Source organism: Penicillium cosmopolitanum (genome assembly GCF_028827165.1).
Source record: "Penicillium cosmopolitanum strain IBT 29677 chromosome Unknown utg000003l:1.0-3747932.0:1.0-3751027.0, whole genome shotgun sequence".
NCBI lineage: Eukaryota > Fungi > Ascomycota > Eurotiomycetes > Eurotiales > Aspergillaceae > Penicillium > Penicillium cosmopolitanum.
The window spans coordinates 3,092,925-3,120,221 of record NW_026622673.1 but is presented as its reverse complement, the minus strand read 5'-3'; the positions used below and the strand labels follow the sequence as shown (position 1 = coordinate 3,120,221).

Below are 27,297 nucleotides of genomic sequence, written 5' to 3'. Positions count from 1 at the left end.
TTAATTTTTTCTTGGCCTGGGAGGTTGATTCTCCAGCAGAGTATCTCAAACTCATTTTTTGCAGTATTCTAGTCTTGCGCTCTTTTTCCGTCTTGGCCTGGAAGTCCGGGGAGGCTGATTTTCACCCTCCCGAATTGTGTCAAACTCATTTTTAACGGAATTCTTATATTGACTTTTGTAGGGGGTTTTTCTTCTTGATCGTGGCATGATTATATTTTAATCTATGTATTTTATTGCTTGGCTAAAACATAATACATACGGATCTCTGCTCAGAGTGCCGCAAAAAAAAGTACGAGCCGCTCTAAGTTGTCGGTTCAACACACGCGGAGGGGAGACCCCCAATTTGATTATTTTTCGAACCAAAAAAATTCGGAGGCATCATTTCTTTTCTTGTAAAGCAGTATTTTATATTCCCTTACATATATACCCAGAAAAAAAATTATCGGTAGAGTATTTGGTTACTTGACTACAGTATATTCGAATGTAGTAGGGATGTCTTGCCCTAAGCATGGCGCTCTCTGATCTTCCATGGTTTGCAATAGGCCTCTTTGAGTCCTACTATTATTATTAATTAAATTTGATACATTCCTTGTATATTTCGATTATACTTTCTAACATTTCTTTGATACATTACTTGTGTTGGCCTAGGTCATTTGTATCACTGGGATCGCGGGATCGCGGGCGGAAGCTTCAAGTTGGATGTGCATGATTACCTCGGAGAAATCCTAAAGCTTAGAGAAATTCCCAAGATTTAGGTTCTTCCAAGATTCTTAATTTCAGCCAATTTCTTGTTCATTTATTTCAAGTTCTTTGCTGCAGTTGCAGTAGTATGCCCTCAATAAATCAATAAATACATAATCATATATAGAAAAAAAAAAATCAAACATCAACCTTCCAAGGCCTAACAACTCAATCCAACCCACTTTAGCTCAACTATAAACTATCCCTAGCAACCCGTCCAACCCCACCACAAACCTCCCCAAACAAAACACCCTTCAACACACTCTCCCCCTGATGCGCCGTCCACCTCCCCGCATCCGTAAGTTTCTTCTTCCAAAGATCCCGATCAGACTCACTCAATTCCTTCCAAGCGCGCAACTCCTCCATCTTAGAAACCTTCTCCGCATGCGTGGATGAAGCCGTTTCAACGAGAATACTCGTCTCGGCATCATTGTGCTCGGTACAGCGGACGATGACGGAGACTTCGTGCGAGGAGATAGATTCGATGTCAGCTGGTGCGGCGCCGGATGAGTGTACTCGGTCGAGGATATCTTTTAGACTGGATAATTCGTGTTCGAGTTGAGTTTCTTCTTCAGGTGTGGTTTGTGCTGTTGGGATGGGAGTTTTCGCCTTTGTATTGGCATTTGGATCAGAAATGAAGAAATTATCCAAAAACGAGCGCTGCTCGAATGGTGGGAGGACGTATTCGTTTGCAAAGGAGTTTTGCCATGATACAGGTAACCACTCCGTCGAGCCAAGGAAAGGCGGAACACCGCCGCGAATCTCCGCGTAGGCGTACAAAGCAGTCATAATCGCGAGGAAAGAGATCAGACACATTGTCGTGAAATACATGAGTTCCCAGAATTCGGCGGGGCCGGGAGAACGAGGACGTAGCGGGCTGTTCTGGAGGATGGGGGGAAAGGGGAGAGGGGTAGTGTGTGAACGACGACTGTATTTCCCATGCTTATTGAGGCAAGTTTGACTCTTTGGGGGAGGACTTCTGGCGTTATGGGGTGTGCGGGTGGGGTGAAGGTTGAGAAGACGAGTTTTGTCATTGAGAAGGGGTGGACTTCGGTGAGGGTTGTGTAGGGTCTGAATCGGGACCATCCTCTCTTTGGGCCGTTTTCTAGAGTCCAGATGTTGATTGAGTTGTCACTTCCGCTGGCTGCGACGATGGTTTGTTGTTGGCCGACTGGGTTTGTGCCGAGTGGGCAGACGTCGAGGCCTAGGCCGATCTTCACGCTTCGGGGCAGTTTGCGTCGGCGGAGGACGGCTGAGATGTGGTTCTTGTCTTTAGGGACGCTGATGAGGACCAGCTCGCTTCCGCCACGGTCGGGGGCATTTTGGAGGAGCAGGATTGTGTTTGTCGAGATGAAGCGTAATGAGCGGATCTTGGGCCGCATGGCTTTGGCACCGCTGCTGGGCAGAGGAATTGTGTAGATACTGCGGACATTGGGGGCAGCGTTGGAGCGGGTGGAAGATGAGATCTCTCCAACCATCACGTCCACGCCGTTGGTGTATGCCATGCGATATTTCCCCCGAGCATCCTTCTGCTCTGGGTCAAGCTCGAGGTCTGCGAAATCCACATCCTCAGCTTCCTCGTTGGAGCCAAGGCGAATACGGCCAATCACATCGGATTCGCTGGGAGAACCAGTCGCGCGGAAGAAAACAATCTCGCCAGATGAGGCCATGCCAGTTGCAATAGCTCCTATGCGGGTGTCTTTGCTCTTCTTGTCTGTGTCCTCGCCCTCGGGCTGCTTCTTCCACGGCGACAGCCTCATGATACGCTGGTATGCATCATCTGAGCCAGGCCCCTTGGTGCGGAAGATAGACGCACGAGAAACTGCTTCTGATGACCCAGGAATCACTTCCACCTTCTTCTTCTCCTCCTTCTCTTTGCTACCCTCGATCGTTTGCTGGCCGCCCGCGCCCGCGCTGGTCACGGCCTGGTCTGTCTGTACCTTCCGTGGTGCCTTGAACCGGAATGCACGCATATGCTGGTTGTTATTCTTCTTCTGCTCTGCGAGGGAGCTGTTGATACCAGCCAGGGCAATAAGGGAGTGGTCGTCATCGTCATTCTGCGGCGCCGCAGCCAGCGACGTCACGGAGTCTTCGTCGCGCGACAAGTTTAGTTCGACGGCTTCGGTGATCTCATATCGACGCGACGTGTCAAGGAGGGACTATATCAAAGACTTGGAGTCAGAATATTGAATAGCCAAGGCTCAGCTAGAACGCGCCACTTACGATCTTGTTCCCGACGCCGCTGCGACCTTCGCCGCCCCCGCCGCCGACAAACAGACGACCATTGTCGCGCGGGTCGAAATCGGCGGCGAAGAGAGGACACGAGAGTGTGATTTTCGCGGCGTAGATGTTGGGCGCCATGTTGGTTAGGTTGTATCTCTCGCTGAGAGGAAGAGGACAGTTTGAAACCGAGGCGGAAGCTGGCGAGTTGCCCCGGATTCTTGGCGCGGCCGGATTGGGTAATACCGCGGAGGTAAACTGCGGGCCGCACGCTTAGCACTGGCAGTGTTTACAGTACTATATAAACCTTGGAATTTGATATATTATATAGTAATTCCAAGGTTGCATTATACTAAAAATACCACTGAAATCATTCAAAGAAATATTGATGATCAGATTGTATATTGTATATGGCTGACCTTGTCGAATTCTGCGAATTCCAGTCCAAGTCCGTCTAGGATTACATCAGGAAGTAAGTCCATGAACCAAGGAAAGACACGAAAATGATACTCTGTTAACGTTGAGAGAATCAGTCAATCAGGATACCGGACACCGGAGAGCCAGCCAGGGCGGGGCCTACTTGGCCAGAGCAATCCACTATATGTGAAATTAAGATAGAAAGCTATTGTGCAACGAGGAAGGAAATCCACAACGATAAACAATTATGTAGATAGATTTGGACACCCCCTTTTCAGTGACCCAGGAGGCCTGCTGCCGAATTGAGTCTACCCATCATTCAGACAGACGACTGCAATTGAACCTAGGAAGTTACGCTAGAAACGACATCTGGCCACTACCGGTTTATAATAAACTAGTAGTTTCAAGGACACGTAGCTGATTCATGCAAGCTGGAACGAGGTGAGTGAACTGCAGGAGGAATCAGAAATATGCTCAAATCGATGCATCCAGCCGGGCCCATGTCAACTGATCTTGCAGCTCAGCTCAATGCGCTGAGAAACAAGATTGAAAGGATATTGCGAAGCAGCTTAACCAAATACTTTACGTAAAGTTTGTGAGAAATAACCAATAGAATTTCATTTTGAAAGAAAAATTTTTCAATGAGCTGCACGGCTGCAGGACCGTGTTACACGAACTGCATCATACTGCGCAGGAACATCTGCGAGTTCTGCATAATATCAGTCACAAGAATATGTGTTTTGGCAACGAGTACATACACGATGCGGTGTAATGCGTTTCAAAAAACTGGAATCAACGAACACGAAAGATTCAAGTACAGCTCGAAACATGGCAAGTTCCAAGGATGTCGTATTGCGGGTAACTTATTGAGCAGACGTCATCGTACTCGTCAATAACACATGGACTTCGATGTTTATGACATGACATGAATATTGCACTAAGTTGAGAGTTTGAGAAACGAGCTTTTTTTGAACTGAATGAGACACATATAGTAAATCTTTTGAGGGATTCAAGAAAGAGGCCAATTTATTTCACTCAGCACTTGCACCAGATGGTATATGACGAATGTATGTAAGCATTGAAAACCGGAATAAGATGACAGGCAATGTTCGACACAAAATGTACCAATTCAAATCTACCTAAATCCTTCTTGAAGACATAGACGCCTCATGTGTTCACCCATTAATAGCCCATATGTTGTCCCAATAACATCGAACGGATCAATAATGGTCTTCTCGGGATCCAGACAAAGATTAAAAGTAGGGTCATCAATGTAGAGATCGGAGCGACCTGATCCAGACGCGAATATCTTCTGAATGGGAAACAGTCCGGCAGAAATAGGCTCGGTTGAGTTGTCAAAAACCTGCTTGGAGTACCTTTTCAGGAATTTTTTCCCAGTCATTCCGTGTATCGATTATTCAGAACTAACAGTTGTGTACTCTGACAAGGCTATCTTTCCGATCGATTTGGCGCACGAATGAATGTATTTCTTGGATTTGGCTTGGCAGCTCCATGCTTAGCCTGTCTGCGCCTTGTGAAATCCAATACGCAGAGCATCAAGCTATCTTTATAATCTTGCTGCTTTTGGTCGGTATTTCTCTCAACGCGGTCTGCCCTGCCGTGATGGCCGAAATGCAAAATGCAATCTTTGAACTGGAAGCCTCGACGCCAGGAGCATTTGGCGAAAGCGGTGCTATTGGTCGAGCTTGCAGTCTTCAGCATATGGCCCAAACTTTGGGATTTACGTTAGGACCAATGCTTGGAGGTCTTATTAACCACCAATATGGCTGGGGAGCTACAACTTTAGTGCTGGGAGTCACGACTGCAGTTGCAGCGATTACAGGACTCTGGCTTTCTGGCCCCTCGTCGGAAAAGGTACACAGTGCCGATGCTTTGGAGGAGCGAGAACTACTTCTAGAATCTTCAAGCGTGCAGAGCTCTTCAAATATTACTACCGACAACCAGATAAATTCAAAGGGCTAGCCTACTTTGGTACTAAACTATACTTATACAAAATTTAGACAACAAGATAATTATTGCCGGCAAATAAACATCTTTCTTTTAGCCAGAGCTTGCTAATAAGGCAGTAAAGTAATTGCTTAATCCTAAGTCAAATACCATATCAGGACTGTTGGTTATTCTAGCAGATAGTTACAGAGGAAAACCAACCGGATCTAGTAGTAATCCACAGGTCCAGCAATGTACTACAACAGGCGCAAACGATGAAGTTCATAGGGCCAAGGGAAACATTGAACAGAAAAAAAAAGGGTGTATATTTTATTTTGAATAGACAGTCGCAAATAGTCTATGAGAAATTCCCAACAAGACTATGCCCATCACTGCTCACTCTCTCCATCGCCATGCCACTCATAAATCTACTCAACCTCCTGACCAGTGAACTCAGGAAGACGCTTGGCAATATCATCCCAGGACTCCTCGCCATCAGTGAGAGACTTGATGGCCTGGAGGATATCGTCCTCGCTGGCACGGACCTGCTTGGTGGAGTCACGGTCGCGCAGGGTAAAGGTATTGTCCTTGACAGACTGGAAGTCAACGGTGATACCGAAGGGGGTACCCAACTCATCGTTACGAGCGTAACGCTTGCCAATGCTGGCGGAAGAGTCATCCACGCGGGTGGAGACACCGAGACGGCGCAGCTTGGTGGTCAGGCTCAGGGTCAGAGGCTTGAAGGCGGGGTTGGTCGAGAGGGGGACCAGTAGGACCTTGGTGGGGGCGATAGCGGGAGGGAAGGAAAGGACCTAGTAGATAGTTAGAATCAGATAAACAAAGGAAGTGAGGATATGAGAGAGAAAGGGAAACATACACCACGTGCCTCGTCACCAGCACGGGACCAGTAGACGTGCTCGATCATGCTGTACATGATACGGCCAATACCGAAAGAGGGCTCGATAACATTGGGAGTGTACTCGCGGACATTCTCAACGCGGGTACGCTTCTCAATCTTGATCAACTCCTTATCGAGCTCGACCTTGCCGGAGCCAACGCCCTCGACATCGATCTCGATCTTGCCCTCCTTCTCCAGATCCAGAGACAGCTTCTCGCGCAGGTCCTGGGACAGAGCCTCGACAGCATTCTCGACAGTCTTGGCATCCTTCTTGAAGCGGGGACCGAACTTCTTCTTCTCAAGGTCGATCTGGTACTCCTCAATGCGGAGGGGTTCGGGGCGAGTCTCGCGCACCACAAGCGGGGCACCGGTCTTGTTCTTGTGCACAGTCAAATCGTAGGCGCTGCGGTCAGCACAGCCGACACACTCAATCCAGCCGTAGCTGGTCTGAAGCTCAGCGTCCCAGCAGTCAGCGGCGTAGTGAGCCATCTCGTTGGCCATGTGCTGACGGAAACGCAGCTTGGTCAGGTCAACACCAATCTTGGTCAGGAAAAGCTGGATACGGGCCAGGAAGTAACCCAGAGTCTCGTTGTCGACGAGGCCGGTCTCGACGGCCTGGCCGATGGTCATCGTGGTGGTCTTGGTGCTACCAGACAACTGGACGTTGCGGTCCAGCAGGGACATCTCAACGTCCTTGACCTCGACGAAGCGGGGGTGCTTCTTACCACCCTCAGGGTCGACGTAGTGCTCAATCTCAGCCATGAGGAACTCACGCACACGCAGCAGACCAGCGCGGGGAGAGATCTCGTTACGGAAGGACTTTCCAATCGAGGCCGAGGCGAAGGGCATAGCCTGCTGGTTGTATTCGAGCAGCTTCTGGAAGTTCAGGAACTGACCCTGGGCAGTCTCAGGACGAAGGTAGCCGGGCATGTTGCTGCTGGGACCGATAGAGGTCTGGAACATGAGGTTGAAGGCGACGGGGGGCTGGACCTCGCCATCGGTAGCGGGGTTGCGAATGTTGTACTTCTTAATAATGTTCTCCAGATCAGGACCATCGAAGTTATCAATCTGAGCCAGAGTCTCCTCGTACTCCTTGACGAGAGCATCGTCCAGCTTGACAGCCTGGGCAGCCTTGGACTTCTTCTTCTTCTTAGCCTCCTTCTCAGCGTCGACCTCGACCTTATGGCCACGGGCCTCCTTGTCACCCTTCAGGCGGTTCTCCAGCACCTCCTCCACCAAGTGATCGGCACGGAAGATCTCGCCAGTCTTGGGGTCCTTGCACATCCAATCGGCGAACTTGTCGACATGGCCACTGGTCTTGAGAATCTCATGCGGGGTGAGCATGGTGCAATCGACCTCGAGCATATCCTCCTCGAGCACGAAGTGCTTGCGCCACACGTCGGTCATGTTGGCGATCAAGGCGGTTCCGGGAGGGCCATAGTCATAGAGACCAGAGACACCACCATAAATTTCGAAGGAGGGAGTGTAGAACATGCGACGACGGAGCATGGAGTCGAGGGTGAGGCGGTCGACCTCCTGGCCGGTCTTGGTGCTGACGGTGGCCATCTTGGGGTTCCGGTGGGCTTTCGCTTTCTTCTGGAGGGCGGACGAGCAGGTGAATTGCCTGAAGGAGGAACTTGAAGGTAGTGGGGGAGTGAGAACTTGAAGGGAACGAGAGCGGGGGAGAATTCGTGGGAGGAATTGACTCATCAGCCCCGGCGCATACACCACGACAAACCAGCACGCAGCTAGGGGTCAATGGTTAATACAAGAGATGAAACGGACGTGGACCGATTGGTTTTAGGCTTTTAAATAGTTCTTCCGCCTTTTCAACCTCGAGATTTCCCCTTGAAAACGCACGGGTGATCAACACTGGCCTTGCGATCCGGATTAACGTTGCTCCGCCATTTTTTTTATTTCTCGCCGCGCGCTCAGCAGTGAACCTCACTTTTGCGATTTACATTCTGCGATTTACAATTGCAATCACCACAATGGGTGTCAAAGGCATGGGAAGACCCCCACCAGGGGCTACAGATGATCAAAAGCCTGCCAACAAATTGCGTCGCAAATTCCTTCACATCAAGCGGAAGAGAGAGAAGACAGAGCAAGGTCTCAAGCGCCGATACGGATTCAAGAAGGAAGAAGCCAAGAACCCCAAGTTGAAGGACGAACGTCTACGTCGCAATATTCCTTTGACACTTGACCGAAAGCGAGTCTGGGACGAGCCCGACAATGATACCGAGGAAACTGGACTCGGCTGGAGTGTCGACGTGGAGCGCATCAAGAGGGCTAAGAAGGAAGAAGACGACGAGCTCAACCGGCCCTTAGAAGAAGGCGAGGACGATAGTGACGAAGCAGAATCCGACAACGAGTCAATTGACAGTATGATGGCGTCCAGCGACGAAGAGGACGAGGAAAAAGACGACGAAGACGAAGACTCCGGCCGTGGACGCAAAAACTCCTCCCTCCCTACAGCCACGGAACGAGCCACCAGCCCTTCACAATCAACTCGCAGTACAAACCTGAGCCTGGCGCCCGAAGCCCTGGCTGAAAAGTTCCCCTCGCTCTTCTCGCCAGAGTCGGACAAGCCACCCAAGGTGCTCATCACAACCGGTCTGCACTCAACACTTCACGACCAGGCCGATATCTTGACAGACCTGTTCCCGAACAGTGTGTACATCCGCCGTGCGGAGCACCGACACTCGCATAAGTTTTCTATCCGCGAGATCTCCAAGTTCGCCTCGAACCGAAACTTCACTACCCTGCTCGTGCTGAACGAGGACCAGAAGAAGCCCAGTGGCTTGACCATGGTGCACCTTCCCGTCGGCCCGACTTTCCACTTCACAATCAGCAACTGGATTGAGGGCAAGAGGCTACCGGGACACGGACGGGCGACGGACCACTGGCCCGAGCTCATTTTGAACAACTTCCGTACGCCGCTGGGTATGCTCACGGCGCATCTATTCAAGAAGCTGTTCCCGCCGCAGCCGGAGTTTGAGGGACGGCAAGTTGTTACGCTGCACAATCAGCGTGATTACATCTTTGTTCGTCGGCATCGTTATGTCTTCCGTGAGAAGCGGGATACAGAGAAGGCGGTTGTTGATGCGAATGGCAAGGAGATGGAGGGTGCGGAGGGGATTCGCACGGGTTTGCAAGAGCTGGGCCCGCGGTTTACGTTGAAGTTGCGCCGTGTTGATAAGGGGATTCAGCGGGCGAGTGGCCAAGAGTGGGAGTGGAAGGGAGGAATGGAGAAGTCGAGGACCAAGTTCCAGCTTTAGTTTTTCTCTTTCTCTTTTCATTTTGCTTGCATGGGGTTGGGAGTCTTAAAAGCTGTTACATGTATTATCGGATCCACATATTACTAGTACTTACCTATTGATGAATATAGACATGTCTACAAGTTCGAGCCTTGCCGTAGAGAATATCTTATCCATCCGAGTTACAACTACCAACAGCAATGCCTGGAGAGAAGTATTGAACTTCTTTCCCCGCTGTTAGCAATCTAGTAGGAATATGAACTTCAATATGCACAGTGCAAATGCATTAAATAAAAGAAATGGGATATCAGCTTTTCAAAACGCTCGACAGCCAGGCAAAGCACCCAGCTGCATGCATATAATACAAGACAAGAACCAAAAAATGAAGCCAAAAACACCACCCATGTCTGTTCTCCAGCTCACCACACTTCACCTCACCTCACAAATCACGATGGATCATGATGATCCTTCTCCCCAAAATCCCAATCGACACCCTCCCCATCCCCATCCCCATCCCCGGGCACAGTCCCCTTCTCCCTAAAAAACCTCGCCCTGGCCCTAGCCCTCGCAAGAACATCCTTCCTCTTCTGCGCAAACGAAACAGGTTTCCTCCCCGTCACAACTCTAACTTTAACCCTCAACCCCTCAGCAGCAAGAACCTCCTCCTTAACCAATTCACAAAGCGCCCGCGCCTCATCCAGACTCCATTTCCCAGACCCCGTCAGCGGTCGTAAAGCGTACGCTTCCAGACCTTCCAACAGCGCGATTAGGGTCATTTTGCCGAGCGTTTTCTCGCCGATGTCGGCTGGCCATAGACCGATTGGGATATTTCTTTCTATGACCTTGATGTCGACGAATCCCGCTGCTGTGAGGGCTGTTTTGCGGAGGTGTTCTAGGTCTCGGGGGTATCCTGCTTCTTTTGCGGCGGTTCGGAGGGCGGTGGTGTATTTTTGGAGGTTTGTTTGGGTTGGGGTTGGGGTTGGCTGTGATTCTGACTTTGACTCGTGTTCTGGTTCTGGTTCTGGTTCTGAGTCCGAATCGTCGTCGTCGTCGTCGTCCTCATCCGAGTCCAAATCTAGATCCCGCATACCCTCAACCTCAACCTCAACCTCATCCCCATTGCCAGACTCCCGACAGAAACAAATAGTATCACCCGCCGGATCCGCATCCGCAACCTCAATAAAACCCCCCGGCTTCAAATGCGCAAAAGCCTGCTGATAAATGCGACCCCAATCCGCAAAAGCCCCCGAAAGACCACGCATATGCACCAAATCAAACGGTTCATGGTACGTCCACTCAGACTGCGCATCTGCAAGTTGAAAGTCCACATTCGGCAGCTCAAGCTGTCCCAATCCCGAATCAAAGATCCCAATATCCGACGCGATAATTTCCGCATTGGGAAATTCAGCACTCATTTCGATCGCCCAGTCTCCTGGCCCGGTGCCGATGTCTAAAATTCGCGGCGATGATTGCGGATTGCTCCGGAAGGGTGCGGTTGTTAGGTGTCCGTCTAGTAGGATTAGGTAGATTTGATGTAGGATGTTTAGTCTTGTTAGTTCTGTTTCGTCGTTTGGCATGAAGTAGGTTGAGTCGCAGTAGCGGCGGCCATTTTCGTGGACGGGTTCGAGCATGTTACAGGAGGAGCAGGAGCGGGTGGATTTTCTGTAGAGTGATAAATTCCAGGGTTAGTGGGGTGTTTTTTCTTTTTTTGTTTCTACACCCGGGCTTCGTTGATATAATGGTATGCGCGGGGTTATCTCACATTGAAGCTTCGCCGTCGGAGCTTTCCTCTGGTCCGGAGCAGTCGCGGGGGTCCGCTGGCTGGATATATGTGTCTTCCATGACATGACGATGTGTGGGAGTAGTCACAGTCGCAGTGGTAGTAGTCGCAAGGACCAGAATCGAATCAAAAAGTTGAAAAATAACTCGGAGCTTGAGAGGACTCGGAGGGGATGGCGCTTCGTTACACGTGGGAGAGAAATAAGTGTAAACGAGAACTTGAACTTGAACGGGTAGGGTGAGATTAGTAGATGATAGACTAGACTAGACCAGGTTACGCGGGTCTCAGGGCTTTTTTTGGGCTTTTGAAATGGCAGGTTTTAGAGTGGGTATGGGAGAGCGGCGGGTCAATTGAGGAGAAATGAGGAGAAAAAGGAGCCGATCAGCTCAGGTGAGATGAAGCAACCGAGCGCAAGCAAAGTTTTTGACGGGAAAAGAGTGGGACCCGAGGGAGGGAGAAGAACAGGTCTGGCGAAGTAAACCCTAAGGAAGTGGCACTGGCAGGATAGATCAAATAGGAAAAAGCAGAGACTCGGAGGCAAACAAGGAAGCGAGAGGCAAAAGATGGAATACCTTAGTTAGTAAAAAAGCAAGAAACCCGACAGTCAGGATGATAGAGAATATAAGTTGAACCCGGCAGGATGGGAGAACCGGGGTGGAGCAGGGGGTTGACATGGCTGAGGGTCCGAGAGCTTGGGCAGGTGGGGCGTGTACAAGAGTATAGTATCTAGTACGGAGTAGTAAAGTATAGTGTTAGTTATAGGAGGATAGGTGCTAGAGTATAATACTACTAGTAATAGTATCCTTGTAGAAGATTAAACTATAGTAGGGAGTAGTACTATCCATGAACTGGCAGTGTATAGACTATTACTCCCCTGCTACATGTATGCCTAAGTATACTAGTACTAGTAACATGCATATACCAGATAGTACTACAGAGTATGTACTACTAATACACAAACCCATACAGCGCACTGGCATCCACCATCCAGCAGCCCGGGACCGGACGTACTTTGTTCGATGGCAGGCATTATTCATTTCGGGATCTACCCACTCTACCGGGCTGTCATGCCATGCTAGTGTACGGAGTACTCCGTACATACTATATATTCTTAGACTAAAACCAATCCCGAGGAATACACCACATATATACTCTCTATAGTATATCCACTACTACCCCTTATACTCTATCATCCCTATACTCTACTCTGAACTGTTCACTCCTGAATGCATGACTAATCCCGACCCGACACAACGGTTCCCGATCCCAAATAGGCAATGATGAACGGTAACTCCGAGTGGCCGTCACGAGGCGATCTCCCGTTCCTGATCCAAACTCCGACTCCGATGCATTATTTCCCTTGCATTAACATTCACATTCACTTGACATCAACATACATTGCGCCGAAGCCTGCGCCTGCGACCATTCCAGAAACTACAACCCACCACTAGGCTCATTAATGACCAAAGAACAACCGCCAACGAAAACCCACCCCGAAGCGCAACCGCCAGCGCCAGCGCAATCTCTGCCACAACCACAGAAACCAGAAGCAGAGCCACACACCAGCCCCAACACACCAACAGACAAAACCGCAACCACAATCACAACCGTACCCATTACAATTACCATGGCCAACCCCCGCCGAGCCCTCTTCATAGCCTCAATAGGCAACCAAAAACCCTACCGCACAACCCGCCATAGCGCAGGCCACATCCTCCTCGACGCCCTAACACCCCTCCTAAACACCACGCCCGCTCCTCTCCCCTTCACCTCATACACAACATGGTACAGCCCGTCATTCATGAACGAATCTGGTCCAAAACTCGTTCGTCAGTTGCAGAGGTGGTTTGAGAAAATTGACCAGGGCAAAAGCCAAGGCCAGGGTTCGCAGTGGATTTCTTCGTCTGGGGTTGCTTTGCCTTTGGGTGGAGATACTACCACTCCTACTTCTGCTGGCGTTGGTGGAGGCATGCCCGCTACACTGGTAATCCTCCACGACGAACTCGAACAACCACTCGGCAAAATCCGCGTGAAGCGCGGCGGACCTGAGGCGTCGAGTCTACGGGGTCATCGGGGGTTGATTAGTGTTTGTGAGAGTTTGAGGGGGAAGGGGTTATATCCTTCTAAGAGTGGGGTTGCTGGTGGCAGCAACGGGAAGGGGAAAGGTGGTGCTCGGCGAGATTTGTCGATTCTGAGGGTTGGCGTCGGTATTGGGAGGCCGGAGAGTCGGGGGAAGAATGCTGTTGCGGATTATGTTTTGACGGAGATGGATGGTAGGGAGATGGAGGCTGTTAAGAAGGCGGCTGGGCATGTTGTTGGTGTTTTGGAGGAGGAGACTGTTTTTGAGGGGTGAGATGGATGGCTAGAGGAGAAGATGCTACTACAAGCTATGCTATTGCTTCTTTTTAGGAAGTGGGCGTGGTATGGTACTGGTAGTAGGATTGTATATTGGCATATTATAGATTCAGGCTTGACACCACTACCACTTTAGACTGGGTGATGGTGATTGCTGTACGATAGGCTCGTTGATTGATTGATACCCCATCTGAATGAATGAACTCCTTTTGAGCGTGGCAGAGAGAAAGAGCCAAGTCCCGATCGTGTACAAGCTGTGGGATATGAACCAAGAAACCAGAAACAAAGTCATGTAGTCTTCATGAATGCAGAAACGAAACAGCAGAGGAATCAGCGCGAAGAATTAGAAATAATGAAAAAGAAGAAAAGAAAATAAGCCCAGCCAATGCCAGACCAGGCCATGCCATCCATGCCATCTGCAAGTCGCGCACCCACACTAGACTGTCCCCGCAATACTCAAATCGCGAATCTCCTGCAACACCTCCTCAACACGATTATCCAAATCACCACGCGCATACTGATCTCTCGTCTCAGCATCAAGATACTGCTGAACCTGCGCCATACGCGAATACGCCTCTGCGCAAAAGCGCAGCTGAATCTTGACCAGGGCCTCGAAACTGGGATCCAGATATGGCACGCGCAGATCGATGAGTTGGGGCAGTTCGTTGAAGAGTTGCTCGTTGAGTTGTTCGTATGCTTGCTTTGCGATTTCGGCTTCGCGCTCTGTGCGAGGAAGTTTTGTCGCGTCCTTGTCGGGTTTCTCGACGAGGCGCTTGACTTTGGCGCGCATGGCGTCGTAGTCGAGAAGTTTGTGGTTGCGCTTTTTGATGCATTCGTTTACGTCGGGGAAGTAGGCGCAGAAACGGGAGATGGGGTCTAAGACGGTTGCCCTGTAGTTGTGTTAGTTTAGTTGTATGCTCACTGGCGTGTGGTCTGGTCCGTCTGGTCCATTCCAATTCTGTTGTGCAGGGCAGGGTAGTCCTACCGGTATGGACCATCCAAAGCCTTGATCGTTTCCGCATCCAAATCCTCTACCGCTTGCTTATAGCTTCGGCTAACGCCATCCTTAGTGCCCGCATCACCGTAAAAAGCATCAATCGTCTCGGCAATGCGCATCTGTGACGCCGTCATAGCTGTAGAAAAAACTGTCAACTCGGCCTGTGTTCAAACCAACTTAACCAAATACCTACCTCGTAGCGAATCCAGGTATCCCTTTGCCTCTTTCTGTAGTCGATTGGCCGCAGCCTCCATAGTCCGGTATCGTCTGCATCGATTCAATCAGCCTCGACATGTCCGCAAGATCTGCAGTATCGGTGTCGGCGGCAGCAGCAGCAGCAGCAGCAGCGGCACCGCCAGCAGCAACCAGGATTAAGCGCACCGTTCTTCAATTTCATAATCGCGATCACTTGTCTTTTCAACATGACCTACCCGCAGAAAGATTAGCATATACATATATTCCTCAACCCAAGCCAGTCATCAAGCCACCAAGCCGGAGTTGCGGGGTAACATTCCGGAACTCACCAGTCTTCATCATAACCTGCGTCGTAGCGCGGCCGACATTTTTCTTAAAGCCTAAAAGCGTATATCAGCATTGTATCGCATCGCATCGCATCGCATCGTGCCGCATCAGATCGCGCGCCGTTTGTTTCCTCGGACCACGCCACGAGCTCGGTCTGCACGACCTGTCTCGGTCCGCGCCCGCAATGGGCTCAGGCAGCAAAAGGCGGAAAGGAAAGGAAAGGAAACCGGAGAAAGAGGGACTTACCAGCCCACGACATTATGGCGGGTTATTTCGATGCAGTCTCGGGGGATGTGTGCTGTGTATAGTAGGGGGTATTGAGTCTTCAATGGGATCGACTCTGGGTGTGGTTGTGGTCGTGTATGCACGAGTAGAGTAGAACAGAGCAAAGCAAGGCAGTAGCCACTTCTCACTTCTCTCCGCCGCAGCCAAGTCAGCCTTAACGCTTGGCTGTGGCGGTGCAGTGATGACTCAGCCACTTTTACGATTTCCGGATGCGGCTACGTCACTTCTGGTTGCATTGTTATAAGAGAAGATTTTACACGACTCAGTGAGATTGTATTGGACGATTGGACTGGATTGGAGTCAGTGAGGTCGTATTTAATGGAGTGAGTCTGAAAATTTAGATATAATACATGAAGGGTGTATCAAGTGTATACTGTATACTGTATACTCTGTACTCTGTACTCTGTATACTTGGTATTGCAAAAAAGGGGCAAGATATGTACTCTGCGTACTAGTAATGGTAATTCAATTCTGGCAAGACTATCAGTGTTACATTTTGCAAGTTGACATTTTTACATTTGACATTTTTGCACTTTTATTTCCTGTACTCCTACGGGTAATGACACTCGACTCCGCTCCTAGGCATCCGAATTGTGGCTGGTGGATTCACTTCTGGTATGGACTGGACTGGACTAGGCTGGGCCGGGCTGGGCTGGGCTGCTTCACACTGCACTGCACTGCGTACACTGCATTGCCCTAGATAGGGTGAAGCGCGGAGAGTATACTACTAGTATACCATACTATACTATACTATACCTAGTATCGGTAGACAACACCACTAAACCAAACTAGACTCGGCCGGCAAACTCGGGATCGGAACTTGTGCAGAACCGTTCCGCCCGGCTCGGATACTCTATACTCCACGCAGAACAGTGCAGTCACTGCAGCGCAGTGCAGCAGCAGACCCTTTACCAAAAATCAGGAATAGAAAAAATGGGGACAGTAGCGATAGGGCATAGGGCAGGCCATGTGCGCCCAATAGAATGTCGCGTATGTCCAATCAGATCGTGGATCCGATCCGTTGGTGTCAGCCCCTCCGCCGAGGCTGGAGTGGAATGGAATGGAATGCAGGTGCCTAATGACTTTTCTGTGTTTGATGGTATGTGCCAAGGCTTTTAGTCCATGCCGGTGCTGCAGGTGAATGGAATACATAGAAATTAGAATACTTCGAGTTACCGATAGGATACTGAGTGGAAGTAGGGGATAGGTTTAGTTTATTCTACTAGTATACTAAGAGTTACCGAGGTGGTGCAGTAATAGTAGTACATGGCATAGTTGGCGTATAGCTGAGGTACTGCAGGTATGGGGTAGATTAACTTACAGATCGCACATACGGATAGATACCGGTACAGGCGCAGATGCAAATGCAGATGCTAGTATGTATAGTAGATAACTATCCCTTGTAGTAAACTTGAACCGGCGCAAATACAGAGCCCATAAGGAAGGTCTCCGAGTCTCTCATCTCCAAGTAAGTTCACAGTGGAGAAGAACAGTTAGCCAAGGTGGATTACGGAGTACTTATTAACTAATAGTTACGGCGTACTATGTAACTACGAGTAACTTGAATTTGAACTGACTCATTAATTCCCCTTTCCCTGTAGGTATATCCGTATCCGTCTATTGTGGAGAGTAAAACGTAAAGAGTGGAACTTCAATCAAGTTCAATGATGACCCTATTCAATATCCAGCAGGATTCCGACACGCATAAAATGAATTTGTCTTGATAATTCCAGACCATCATCAAGTACACAACCCGGTACGCCGAGTTTGTTTTTGTTTTGATTATCCCCCCAAACTCAGATCTACAGATCTTCCAAAGCTACCCTTGCAAGCCCGGTGACAGCTCGCTCAGTCCACCGGCATCCATCCATCGTCATCGACCCTCCTGGAGACTGCACGAACCCCGAAACTAACACGAGTAAACACGAACGCTTTAGCCCCAACTCAGCCACAAACCCCCGAACGCAAAAGATCCAAGGGCGCCCAGTCCAGTTAGTTGATCGACATCACATCACCTTGCAGCGCCTTAAAGCTAAACGTAAGCGGAGGAGATTCGGAGCAGTTGGGGGCCAGCCTGACCCGGCGCAATCCATAATGACATCGGATCGGGGGCGGATGTGGATGTGGACGTGGATTAGTTAGTGGCAGTGGCTGATGTCATCGGGCTGGTGCCCAGTCTGACCGAGGTGGCTGTTGGACTCGGACTCGAGTGGATTTGAAATCAACGTTGAGAGAGAGAGGGGTATTTGTTGGATTACATACTACTAGTAGTATTACTACTAGTTGGATGGTTTGCGAAATACTTGTAATGTTCTTGGCAGCGAGTGTGCTAGTAGTAGTATACAACTTCCAACTGGAACAGAACCATTTATTTTCAAGTTATTTTCATTTTGGCAATGAAGTAAACCATATTGAATTCGTCAGTCGTAAGTAACTATGTACAAATATATACCGAGGCATAGAAGGAAGGGTGATGAATGAGAGTAGCTGGTGCAGATGAAGATGAAAGGCAAGAAAGAGCAGGGAAAGAAAACAAACTCCTACACCCACGCTCCCGCATAAAAATACAAAAGAAATCCGCAGCCATAGCCATAGCCATCCGTGGTGCCGCCGTCTCGTGTCGTTGTAAGTAGGTATAACGGAATGGAATGGGTGGGGTGGGGAACGGTAGTGTCGGGTAAGTAAGGTAAGGGCGGGGTGAGGAATGTAAATGCAAATGCAAATGCGTCCAGTAGAGAGCGGATAGCAGAGCAGAGAAGAGAATGTATAGCACCACCGCGCCAGGACAAAAGCGAAGGCATGACTCTTCGTTGCATTGACGTGACACATGACGTTGGCGTCGAAACTAGGGTACCCTAGTGACGGGCATAAAAAGGATATGGATATGGATATGACAATAACAATGACAATGGCGCCGAACAAACCATAAAAACAAAAACAAAAACAAGAGTAAACGACCAAACCAAACACGCAGGGCCAAAAAAAAAGCTTGAAAGACATGAACCTCGACATCGCTTGCATTCAAACAATAGAGGAGAGAGACTGTTGAACTCTGAACTCGGAGGGAGAGAGAATAAATAGAAGAATGGAATGTTGAGCGTAAAAAAAAGGAAACTTGAACAACTTGAAAACAAGTGCGCCTCCTGAACGGTGTCTAGAACAGGGGTAAAGCCGCCCGATTGTGTATAAGGGAGAGAATTTGATTCAATACAAAATGGCCCTCCCGCCTAAACCAATGCCGTGTTGCTGGGAGTGGAGTGGAGTGAAGTGGAATGAAAACCGAATAGACAGAGGCAGACCGAATGAAGCCAATAAGATATGTAGACAGGGACAGGGTGTGATGGGTACTGGGAACATCGACATCGACACCAATACTGACACTTTCACTTTCACTTCAAGGCCTGCTTGGCAAATCACACGACCACAACCACGACCACAACCCGCGTTACAGCTTTTATCATAATCCTTCCTCGCCAGCCTTGCACAATTTGATTTGTCGCACCCACTCAGACTTGAGGACTTGCGATGCATTGATTCGGCGGGAGGCGTTAGGATCTAAGATTGAGTATATCACGTTGCGACAGCGGGCCTGGTGAGACGAGTTAGTATTTGCTTGTGACGTTGACACTGATGGCGGTGGACCACAACTTACCCGATGCAACGTCTCAATAGGCGCATAACCATCCTCATGCTTTCGCCCTTGCAAATACCTCTGATAAAACTCATCCTCATCCTTCCTCGCGACGCGCCACAAATGTCGGCCCGTCCGCATAGCCATGTAGATCACGCCCGTCGCCCACAAATCCACAGCCCGAGGATCAAATTCCTTCTCTGTATATTCCTCCGGCGCAATGTAAGGGGCTGACCCACACAGACCCGCCGTCATGTGCGCTTCTTTCTCCCACGCCATGCGGAAGCACTCGCCGTTGCCAAAGTCAGTGATCTTCAGCGCGCCGTGCGTTGTGAGGAGGAGATTCTCGGGTTTGAGGTCGCGGTGTGCAACGCCCATCTCGTGCATGTATTCAACGCCACGCATGAGCTGTTTGAAGAAACAGTCCGCTTCTGCGACTTCGAGTTTACCCGCTGCGAGAACGAGGGTGTAGAGATCGCCGCCGGCGCAGTATTCCATTACTTCGCAGTAGTCGCCCTTTGCGTCTTGGAGGAGGTCGAGAGTGTGGATGACGTTTGGGTGGCGGAGGGAGGAGGAGATGCAGAACTCGGAGGTTAGGCGTTTCTGGTACTTTTTTGCGGTTTCTTGCGGTCTGCGTCGGAATTCTTTTACGGCGTAGAGTTGTTCGCATTTGGAATCTGCGGGGTCGATTTTGTGGGAGATTCGGACGATGCCGAAGGCGCCGCGGCCGACAATTTCCTGGCATTTGCCGTATTTGTCGACCAAGGTTGCGGTGGCGTTGGGACCGCCCTTCTTGTCGAGGGCGAGCTTGTCACGCTCATTCTTGAACTGGTCGATCCAGGTTGACATGAGAGAGAGTTGTGTCTCGTCGACCTGGTCGTCGCCCTTTTTCCTACCGCCGCCTAGCATGTCCCGGAGGAGGTCGGTCAGTTTCTCCTGTCGTCTGGCACTGCGGAGATGGTGGGAGTGAGTGCCAGTGCCTTCAGGGAGAACCTCGAAGCGCTTGTGCGGGGGGGACTCCATCTTTTGCTTCTTTGTGACTGCCGGGCTTCTTCTTAGGGCCGTCGATCGGCTCACTTTTTAATGAAGCTTGACGGGAGGGAGTTCGAGAAGGAGGTCTGGAGTTTGCTCTTGAGGAGGGCTTTGAAGTAGATTTCTCTTTGGTGGAGGAGGGCTTGTCTTTGCCGTTGGTCTGGTTGGGGTGCATATGCGGGTGTGCATTGGCTTGGACGCTCTCCAAGCTACTGTCGGATAAATCACGGTGGATATCGTGTTCTTTGATCGGGTTTTGCTTTGAACCAGGAATGAACATTCGAGAAATGCGCGTGGCCATATTGGCGACCTTTGGCCGTTGAGGCACTGGGGAGGCCGTTCCAGGGAGAAGCTCCCCGTTCGGCGCGGACAGGTTCATGCCCGCGAGGGCGCGTGTTACCGAAGGGTCTCCATCCCGAGGGTCATGCGAGTGTTGAGAGTTTGCGGCGGAGGAGAGTGCGGACGGAGCAGGTGAGGGCGAAAGCGGAGTCATGTGCGGTAGATTGGAGAGATGTGGTGGAAGTGTGGGGGGAGGAGAGGGTGCAGTGCAGTCAGTGCAGTGCAGAGTAGAGGAGAAAGTTCAAAAGACCACACGTCGCCCCCGGGGTAAAAATGGGAGACGAGGAGCGAAAAGCTCGCAAGAAGCTGAATAGCTACAGAACTTGCAAGGACTTCACACAGCGTATATGGTGAGGAGGATTGAGAATTCGGAGGAGAAAAGGTGGCGCGGGAAAAAAAAAGTGGTGGATGGATGGCCTCAGGCAACAAAGACGACTTGCTGACGAAAGGCTAGGAGAAGACGAGGGTGCTGGAACGGTAGAGACGTTGCTCCAAAAAAAAAGAACAGAAATGACGAGAAGCAAGTAGACGGAGCGCGCCGGAATGGGGAATGGACAATATAAATAAGGGAGAAAAGAAGAGAGAAGAGGAAAAAGTTGAGGGTAAAATTGGCGATGTCGAGGGGACAAAATACCACAGCAGCAGCACTTGGGGGCTTACGCTACACTGACGGGAATAATTACGGATGTATTATTAAGGAGCAGGCAGAGAAGACACTAGATTTGGTTTGCCTTTTGGGGGGGAGAGGGTTACTGCAAAAAATGTGCGTATTTGTAAGGAATAATACACTGGTATTACGGTACAGTATGCTTACATACCCTTTGCATTCAGTTACATTGACGGCAGTGCAAATCCTTGAATGGAAAGTAATGAAAGTAATGAAAGTAATCCTTCTAGGGCATTCTCATGCTGACTAGTCGATATTTACCCTAAATAGTACCCTAATATATACTGTAGTTTATACTTTATCATAGACAATAGTATACCTTAGAGTAATACTATCTATAGTATACTCCCTGTCCGATCAGGCCATACCATACTGTACAATACCAGTGGAGTGAGAGATTTATTGGAGGCCTGTTGGAGCCCTGGAACTGGCACTGAACTGGACCTAAACTGACCTGAACTGGATCTCATCCGGCGCTGGATCTTCCCTCTTCCGAGTCCGCGACAATCAAGCAATTCGCCCGCCGAAATTACAGGACGATCAATGACGTCCGGGGACACGTAGCCGGTCTGCTTTTCTCTCTCTGACGTCGATTCTCACCATTAGCTATCCTGCTATCTGCACTCGCCTTTTTCTCGTTCTCTCACGGGAATGGGTAAGAATATACTCCCGCCACCCTCGAGGCTGTGCTCACTTCCCTTCTGATTCGGTGTGCCCCGCAGACCGAGAGCCGACGCGATGGTCTCTTGTGGCGCCTGAGGGGTATCCCATCTTGGTCCTGGTACCAGTCCTGGACTCCTGGTTTCTCCCGATGGTCCCTCCCCGTGGGACAGTGCGTGGCCCGCGGGCCCCGCTAACCGTGCCTCATTACTTTGTTCAGTAAAGGGAAAGAGTTGGGAGGACCATCCGAGGGATGCCCCTCGATGCCCCTCACTAATTGTTGGAAATCGCGGAACTCTCCGCTCCACACAGTAGTTACTATGTGCGGTAGTAATCTACTGAAGATTATCTTCACCAGAGTACGAGTAGCTAGAGTACTGTACTTTATACCTGGGTAGTAGCATATTAATTATCATATACTATCCAGTGTCTCCTGGATCGTACTGAGTTTTGGCTTGCCCTACCCTCGCCATCCGGTTGCCCTTCGTATCGCCTTAACTTCCCGGGATTGTCCACTCCCACTGTCCTCTCACTCCCCTCCCTACCCTCTCCTCCACAACTCCCTCTCACCACTGCCGGCCGATCGAACGGAGTCAACCATGCACATCACCCCATTGGGTGGTCGTGGAGTCCGGTCCGGCGTGGGGTCTCTGTGCGATGGGGTCATCCGAGCTAGCTACTCGAGATGACGTCCACTGGCATTTCTCTGGCGAACAGAGCAGCACACAGCACACGACTCAACGTCGGACAGAAGGGAGAATGACAATGACAATGCGAATCTCCAGACTCAGCTCAGCTCAGACCTCCAGCATCAAGCCTGAGCGAATAAATTATGGCCTATCAGTTCATCACGAGCGGCAGATGTCTACCCCCCTCCTCTTTGCGCTTTCTTTATGATTCGCGACAGCTCACCGTCTTTCTTTGTAAACTGTACGACTACGAGGCCAACTACTTAGAAGAGACTAGCTAGGACCGGACCGGACTACAGTAGGTAGGACTGGGACTACGGTGCGGAGGAGAGTTAGATGCTAGACACAGGCTAATGCACACACTACGGGTATACTCGGTGGGGCCATGCTAGGTCTCGTAGTGTATTACTATGAGTTGAGTATGAGTATTAGTATGAGCTCGCGATAAATCCCATCTCATCGGACAGAGTATTATTTCTTAACTTACAGGAGAGACGTAAAAAAAATCCCATTCGGCAAGTAGTATGTAGTCAATTACTTACTTACCCTACTTCGAGGACTGTGGGCTGGCAGGCTGAGTGCCAGTCCCATATCGCCCACATCCCGGATCCCGCTCTGCTCCGTCCCTATAGGAGATGAGATGCTTACTCTTAGGCAGACCATGCCAAAAGGGATCTACCCCGGATTGCGACTCAGATTGCGAATATCGGAATTCTAGCGAGAAGTTAAATCCGTCAAATCTTATTGCTTTTTGGGACGAGCACAGCCCCTAGTGTGCTGGTGCCGTGTGTGGCTAACATTGGCTTGATGTTTGACCTCGGTTTGATCGGGACGTGGGAGACATGTGTATGCGATAGTACTGTACAGTGCCTAGTACGGAGTAACTTGAACTACTCGTAATAATCATTGTACTTACAACGCTGTTGGGATGGAGAGAAGGAATATTATACTGTAGTATATTGGAGATAGGTTATATAGTACCATACCATGAATAACTGACGGTAAAATTGCAAAGAAACTTGAAGCAAGAGCAAGAACAACCTCTTAGAAAATCGAAATCGAAATCGAAATACTATAATACAGTAGGTACGTACAAACTCATAGTGTGGCTTCAACTTACCACCAAAACCAAAACCAAAACCAACTGCAAAAAAACCCTACTCATACACCTAAAGGTTATCTTTGTTCCAACGCTAAGGTTAATCGGAATCAAATATCCCACCGACTACAGCTCCCCGCCGGCTACTCGTACACTCGTACAATGTACACTGTACTGTATGGGGCTACCTCACTACGAGGCATTTTCATCGAACCAATCACAACACTTCTAGACACCCCCGACTCCGCAAATATTAAGCGGGAGTGCCACATGTCGATGTTGGATTCATGCGGGCAAACCATTACCCACCCTCACCTCCATCACCATCGCCATCACAATCTCATACTGTGCATCTACATGCCAACACTAATGCCGATCCCAATGGCCTCCAAAACTTCCTTCTTGGCAACGGAGTACTTTAGCCCGGAGCTTGAGCTGTGCAGCGCAGCGTACAGCTTGGATGCATAATCATATGCAACTACCCCTCCCCTAAACTTCAAGCTCTCCCCTCTTCTCCTCTTCCCTCTCCTTCCTGCCCCACAAGCGCGGGTGACACGCGCAGGCGGCAGATCAGTAAAAGCTTCCTTGGCTGAAGAGTTGTGCTGACCGCCAGTTTGGACTTGCTGTTTGGTTGCATCGGATTAGAGTCTCCACGGGAATACTTGTAGGAATGGGACTGGGACTGGGATGTGAGAGGGCGTGGCATGGTGTGGTATGGTGTGGCGTGGGATGCACGAGACGAGGGCTCAAGTAAGGCTGGTCCGAGCTGAAGCTAAACTGCATGTACTGGTACGGGGTAACTAGTACTGTCTGTCTGGCGTGAGTGTGTGGTGGATTTGATCTTCTGATTACTGTAGATCTACTGTACGGAGTATTGTTCCTACTTGTTGTGGTTGGTAGGAGACTAGATAGTAGACACTCTCTTTCTCTCTTGGTACAGTACGTTGACATATACTCAACTCAAGAATCTACTTTGTATACGAGTATGAAGTACGACCTCGAAGTGAGCAGACCTCCAACAGCCCTTTGTTCATGTACCTAAATCCGTAAATCCTCTTGGCTCTAGTAGAGGTACAGTACAACCTCAACTCAAGGTCACACAGATGGAGCCACCAGCTCGAGATAAGCAGTGGCACTGGCACTGCCAAGAGCTGAGCTCGGCGTGCAGAAGCTCGGACCAGAATGTGCCTGGCGCTCATCAATCACAGCTCTTGCTTCGACCGTGGATTGAATCCACGGTGGAGAGCTTGGGTGGCGGACTCGGATCCGATCAGTTTACCTTGAAGTCGCCTTCGTGTCTCTTGTTTTTTTCTTTCAAGTTTCTTTAGTTTCAGCCAACACGTCAGATATGCAGATATTTTTTTTTGCTTTTGCTGAGGATCTGCTGTCAATATCTGTTATGTTATACAATCATTTTGTTGACGATTGTGGGTGTGCGGGATTTGTTAGGGCCATAGGATGGATAATCTACTGCACGGAGAACCGATGGCGAGGTAACTTGAAATGTTTTGTTTTGGAGACTGTATTGTATGTATGAGTATGTTAGGGCTTTACAGAAATTCGAGTCTTGTACAAGGCTGCGTTTTTGCATTGTATTGCATAGTATTTAATTCGAGGCTGCGAGGCTGAGGTTGAGGCTGAGGCTGATGCTGATGCCCACCCTATGCTTAGGGCTGAGAGGCGGGTGAAGATTTGAAATGACTCCCGCTAGGCAGGGGCTTCCATTTCGTATTAGAAATAGAGCTTGCAGTTAGAGGAGCCCTTGCTTGATGGTAGTCCGCACTCTATTCCGAGTCATACCATGTACTTAACTCGACTTACTAAATTGACATATGCCTAATGGGGTAGGTGAACAGCCCCAACTGCTGACCGTCTCAGATTAAGCTTCAGGATGACTGAAGCAAAAGAACATAGCCCGTACTATTATTAATATCTACCATAACCTGGAGTGTGATTTTGATTACATCTCGAGCACCCGCGAACTTCTTATACAGTACCAACCTGAAGATTGGTGTTGCAGACCTCATGTGCCGCCAAAAAAGCAAACATCTTCCCGAGTTCAGCCCTGCTGCATGAACCCGCCTTATCTGAAGATTCAAGTTCGGCCTTGCAGGTGTGATTGGTCATTCTGCAGGTTGTGCGTATAACGTGTGATCGGTATGGATTGGCTGACGCAGGTTCATTACGAGGTAAGGGAGACGAGTCGAGTCAGGGTAAGTGTAAGTGTAACCTTGGAACTACTGTAGTCAATTGAGCATGTACATAATGTAGACTCGGTTATACGCCAGTGGTACCCGGATTTGCAATTCGAACTGTACTAGCTAGTACCAGATATAAGTTACCCAGCATCTGCTCTTTCGACAATGTGGGATATCATAACTACCCACGGGCATGGGCACGGGCACGGCCGCGAGCACGGGGTAGATGAATAGATCGACGTGACCTCGGGATAAACACTGCATGCCGCTGGCTACCCGACGGGCCGCTGATAAGTAAACCCACACAATGCCAGCCAGTACGCTGGGATATCTCCACAGTATCAAGTATAGCCAGCCACCCAAGAACCGCGTCAATTCGTTCGCCATCCTCCTGATCCGACTTCGCCCGCTCAAAAACGCATTGCCAAGACCGGTCCTTGTCTGGAGGTCCGCAGTGATATTCATGCGAAATCTGCAGACTGCCGAATTGGTTCGCGCCGGCTTATCAAACCGCCCCAGCTCAAGCCAACATTCACGCCACGTGGGACGCCGGTACCGGTGAGTGGCGGCCGGTTGAAAAGGCGGTATCGAGGGTCCTGGGGCCGGAGGCGCCGAAATACATGTACCCCGGCGCCACTGGTCGGGGGGTTGGGGCTGGGGTTGCGGTGTACTAGTCGGTTCGATCTGGGCTAGCTATGGTGGGTCTGGTGTAGGAAGGGCCTGGGCATTTGTAATGCTGAGTGATGGATATGGTTTTTGCTCGGTTGCTTTGTTACATCGTTGTATCACGCAAGAACGCGAGTCTGCTGCCACATCAGAAAACAAGTCAACAAAAAGGGGCGAGCCAGCACTAGAAGAAAACACATACCACGAACTGTTCCAATGACTCTTCGAAGAGCTCATTGTTGACGCCGACGCCGCCCGGGTGTTCGATCGGTGAGAGGGGATTTTTCACAACTAGACAAGTGATGATGTTAGAGATGAAGCAGAGCAAAGGCAAAGGCAAGCTATAATATGCGACCGTGGACATACCGTATTCCACGAATAAGTTGATATAGATCTGTTGCAGGGCGATGCGCATGCTGGGACTCTTCAAGTCGGTCAACATGACGAATTTGATATTTGTCGGCGTCTCGTAGTAGTGAAGCTTATACTGGCTAGTGGAGTAGGACACGAAGCTAGAACCGGTCAGTTTATTGTCAAGGTATGTTTGGCCTGCTGACCACCGAGTTGAGTCGTACTTGTCCTCTTCACCCCCCAATTTGCGCACCATATTCCTCAAGGAGAAGACTGTGCCAAATACTAATTTCGCATCATCGTCACTCGCATTGACGGTCTGTCCTAGTCCTGATGGACCCGCTTGGGCGTCCGTGGCGCGTGAGGATTTCCCCACGATGGAGGTTGGGCGAGGAAGCCAGCGACGCTTGTAGATGCACTCCGCTAGATTGGGTCAGTGGAGACGGTGGAATAGTAGATTACAGGGTCGACATACCATGGCGGTCAAAGATGTAAAAAGAATAAACAGGCATTGTGGTAGTGGGGTGGTGTGGTAGTGAGAGAGGA

General features: G+C 49.9%; 8 protein-coding genes across 8 annotated transcripts; 3 read left to right on the top strand and 5 right to left on the bottom strand.

Annotated features, from left to right (window-relative positions):
* Positions 1-933: 933 nt before the first annotated feature.
* N7509_001187 (glycine--tRNA ligase) lies at positions 934-7,933 on the bottom strand (the record flags this gene model as incomplete). The annotated part of the gene is made up of 4 exons (XM_056625824.1): positions 934-1,623; positions 1,665-2,900; positions 5,763-6,137; positions 6,203-7,933. 4 exons carry the CDS (start codon positions 7,931-7,933, stop codon positions 934-936), a joined length of 4,032 nt encoding a protein of 1,343 aa, XP_056494406.1.
* Positions 7,934-8,214: 281 nt separating this feature from the next.
* Positions 8,215-9,501, top strand: N7509_001186 (rRNA-binding ribosome biosynthesis protein RPF1; the record flags this gene model as incomplete). The annotated part of the gene is made up of 1 exon (XM_056625823.1): positions 8,215-9,501. The coding sequence occupies one exon, from the start codon at positions 8,215-8,217 to the stop codon at positions 9,499-9,501; it is 1,287 nt and encodes a 428-aa protein (XP_056494405.1).
* A 425-nt stretch (positions 9,502-9,926) lies between these two features.
* Positions 9,927-11,111, bottom strand: N7509_001185 (class I SAM-dependent methyltransferase; the record flags this gene model as incomplete). The annotated part of the gene is made up of 1 exon (XM_056625822.1): positions 9,927-11,111. The coding sequence occupies one exon, from the start codon at positions 11,109-11,111 to the stop codon at positions 9,927-9,929; it is 1,185 nt and encodes a 394-aa protein (XP_056494404.1).
* A 1,608-nt stretch (positions 11,112-12,719) lies between these two features.
* On the top strand, positions 12,720-13,613 carry N7509_001184 (aminoacyl-tRNA hydrolase; the record flags this gene model as incomplete). Its single annotated transcript, XM_056625821.1, has 1 exon — positions 12,720-13,613. One exon carries the CDS (start codon positions 12,720-12,722, stop codon positions 13,611-13,613), a length of 894 nt encoding a protein of 297 aa, XP_056494403.1.
* A 438-nt stretch (positions 13,614-14,051) lies between these two features.
* On the bottom strand, positions 14,052-15,393 carry N7509_001183 (amphiphysin-like protein RVS161; the record flags this gene model as incomplete). Its single annotated transcript, XM_056625820.1, has 6 exons — positions 14,052-14,505; positions 14,601-14,748; positions 14,806-14,879; positions 14,994-15,039; positions 15,137-15,187; positions 15,381-15,393. The coding sequence occupies 6 exons, from the start codon at positions 15,391-15,393 to the stop codon at positions 14,052-14,054; spliced, it is 786 nt and encodes a 261-aa protein (XP_056494402.1).
* Positions 15,394-18,876: 3,483 nt separating this feature from the next.
* N7509_001182 (serine/threonine protein kinase SAT4) lies at positions 18,877-20,575 on the bottom strand (the record flags this gene model as incomplete). The annotated part of the gene is made up of 3 exons (XM_056625819.1): positions 18,877-19,008; positions 19,072-20,090; positions 20,128-20,575. The coding sequence occupies 3 exons, from the start codon at positions 20,573-20,575 to the stop codon at positions 18,877-18,879; spliced, it is 1,599 nt and encodes a 532-aa protein (XP_056494401.1).
* Positions 20,576-26,041: 5,466 nt separating this feature from the next.
* On the top strand, positions 26,042-26,296 carry N7509_001181 (uncharacterized protein; the record flags this gene model as incomplete). The annotated part of the gene is made up of 1 exon (XM_056625818.1): positions 26,042-26,296. One exon carries the CDS (start codon positions 26,042-26,044, stop codon positions 26,294-26,296), a length of 255 nt encoding a protein of 84 aa, XP_056494400.1.
* Positions 26,297-26,519: 223 nt separating this feature from the next.
* Positions 26,520-27,263, bottom strand: N7509_001180 (TRAPP subunit BET5; the record flags this gene model as incomplete). The annotated part of the gene is made up of 5 exons (XM_056625817.1): positions 26,520-26,540; positions 26,603-26,691; positions 26,767-26,912; positions 26,958-27,174; positions 27,227-27,263. 5 exons carry the CDS (start codon positions 27,261-27,263, stop codon positions 26,520-26,522), a joined length of 510 nt encoding a protein of 169 aa, XP_056494399.1.
* Positions 27,264-27,297: the final 34 nt, after the last annotated feature.